The sequence below is a fragment of the Phytophthora parasitica genome, assembly GCF_000247585.1.
Source record: "Phytophthora parasitica INRA-310 unplaced genomic scaffold supercont2.123, whole genome shotgun sequence".
Lineage (NCBI taxonomy): Eukaryota > Oomycota > Peronosporomycetes > Peronosporales > Peronosporaceae > Phytophthora > Phytophthora nicotianae.
The window spans coordinates 26,273-27,275 of NW_008649109.1; the positions used below are offsets into that span (position 1 = coordinate 26,273).

At 51.9% G+C, this 1,003-nt stretch overlaps 1 protein-coding gene across 1 annotated transcript; it reads right to left on the minus strand.

Annotated features, from left to right (window-relative positions):
* Positions 1–81: 81 nt before the first annotated feature.
* Positions 82–886, minus strand: PPTG_19439 (hypothetical protein; the record flags this gene model as incomplete). The annotated part of the gene is made up of 2 exons (XM_008917913.1): positions 82–94; positions 120–886. The coding sequence occupies 2 exons, from the start codon at positions 884–886 to the stop codon at positions 82–84; spliced, it is 780 nt and encodes a 259-aa protein (XP_008916161.1).
* Positions 887–1,003: the final 117 nt, after the last annotated feature.

Genomic DNA, 1,003 nt, shown 5'->3' on the forward strand with positions numbered 1-1,003 from the left:
CTGATGGCTGCAATAAGGCCGTTGAAGAGCTCGAAGGTCCGTCCACGAGCAGCAGATTGTACAGAGCAGCACACAGCGTCGTCACCACCGAAACCTGCAGCTCGTCTCCAGCGTAAAACACCTCGTGGTCCTGTAGAATTTCGTCCAATTGCATCCGACAGAACTCGTCCAGCACCTGCGTCGTGGACGTCTCCAGAGTCTCAGCCTGCTTGCGTTTCAAGCACTTCTTCGTCGATTTAGTGTCTGATACGGCTGCATTCTTCACCTCCTTCTGCTCGTTCTCCTGCTTAAGTGCGTGGACAATTGCTGCAACCACCTGAGCATCGAAATAGTCCTCAGTATCGTCACTTTTCGACAAGAAATAGACCAGTACACTCAACGAGAGTCGAGACATCTCATCGCTTGTGTCCTTAAGTCTCACTAGCAGCAGCTTGAGTTTGTTGCGGATATTGCGGCGCTGACAGGACAGTTCCACGGCCTGTAGAAGGTGCGGGGCTTGTACTAATTGTACCAGCTCTAGGACGCTGCGAGTCTGCGCCAGACGCGCTCTAGGTGTCCTAACAAGCTCCAGAAGACCGTCAATTAGGTAGACGACGTCGTCCAGCTTGGCTGCTAGCTGACCGTCCTCCTGTAATAGCAATGTGCTCTGTAGTGTTACGGTCGTGGCTTTTTCTATACCCGAAAGGTGGTCCACGTGCGCGTGCTGCCTGCCGTAAAATGCGAACTTGTCGACAGCTTCAAGGCGCGATAACAGCGAGTCGGGGCCGTGACTGAGGCTTTGAGTTGTATCAGGACACTCGCCTGTGACGGCAGGACAAGAGCGGAGAGGTGTGAAGCGCCGAGGAGCCCGAGGAGCCCCGAGATAGCACGGAGGTGACGGAGCCATCGAAGTGAGCCTGTCTGTCCCTCGGAGTTGATTTGTATAGGACCAATCTGCTTATCTTATTCTAATTTCTAGATTTCATAAAATTGTGGATAAAAATAATTAGTCAGTCTAAATAAA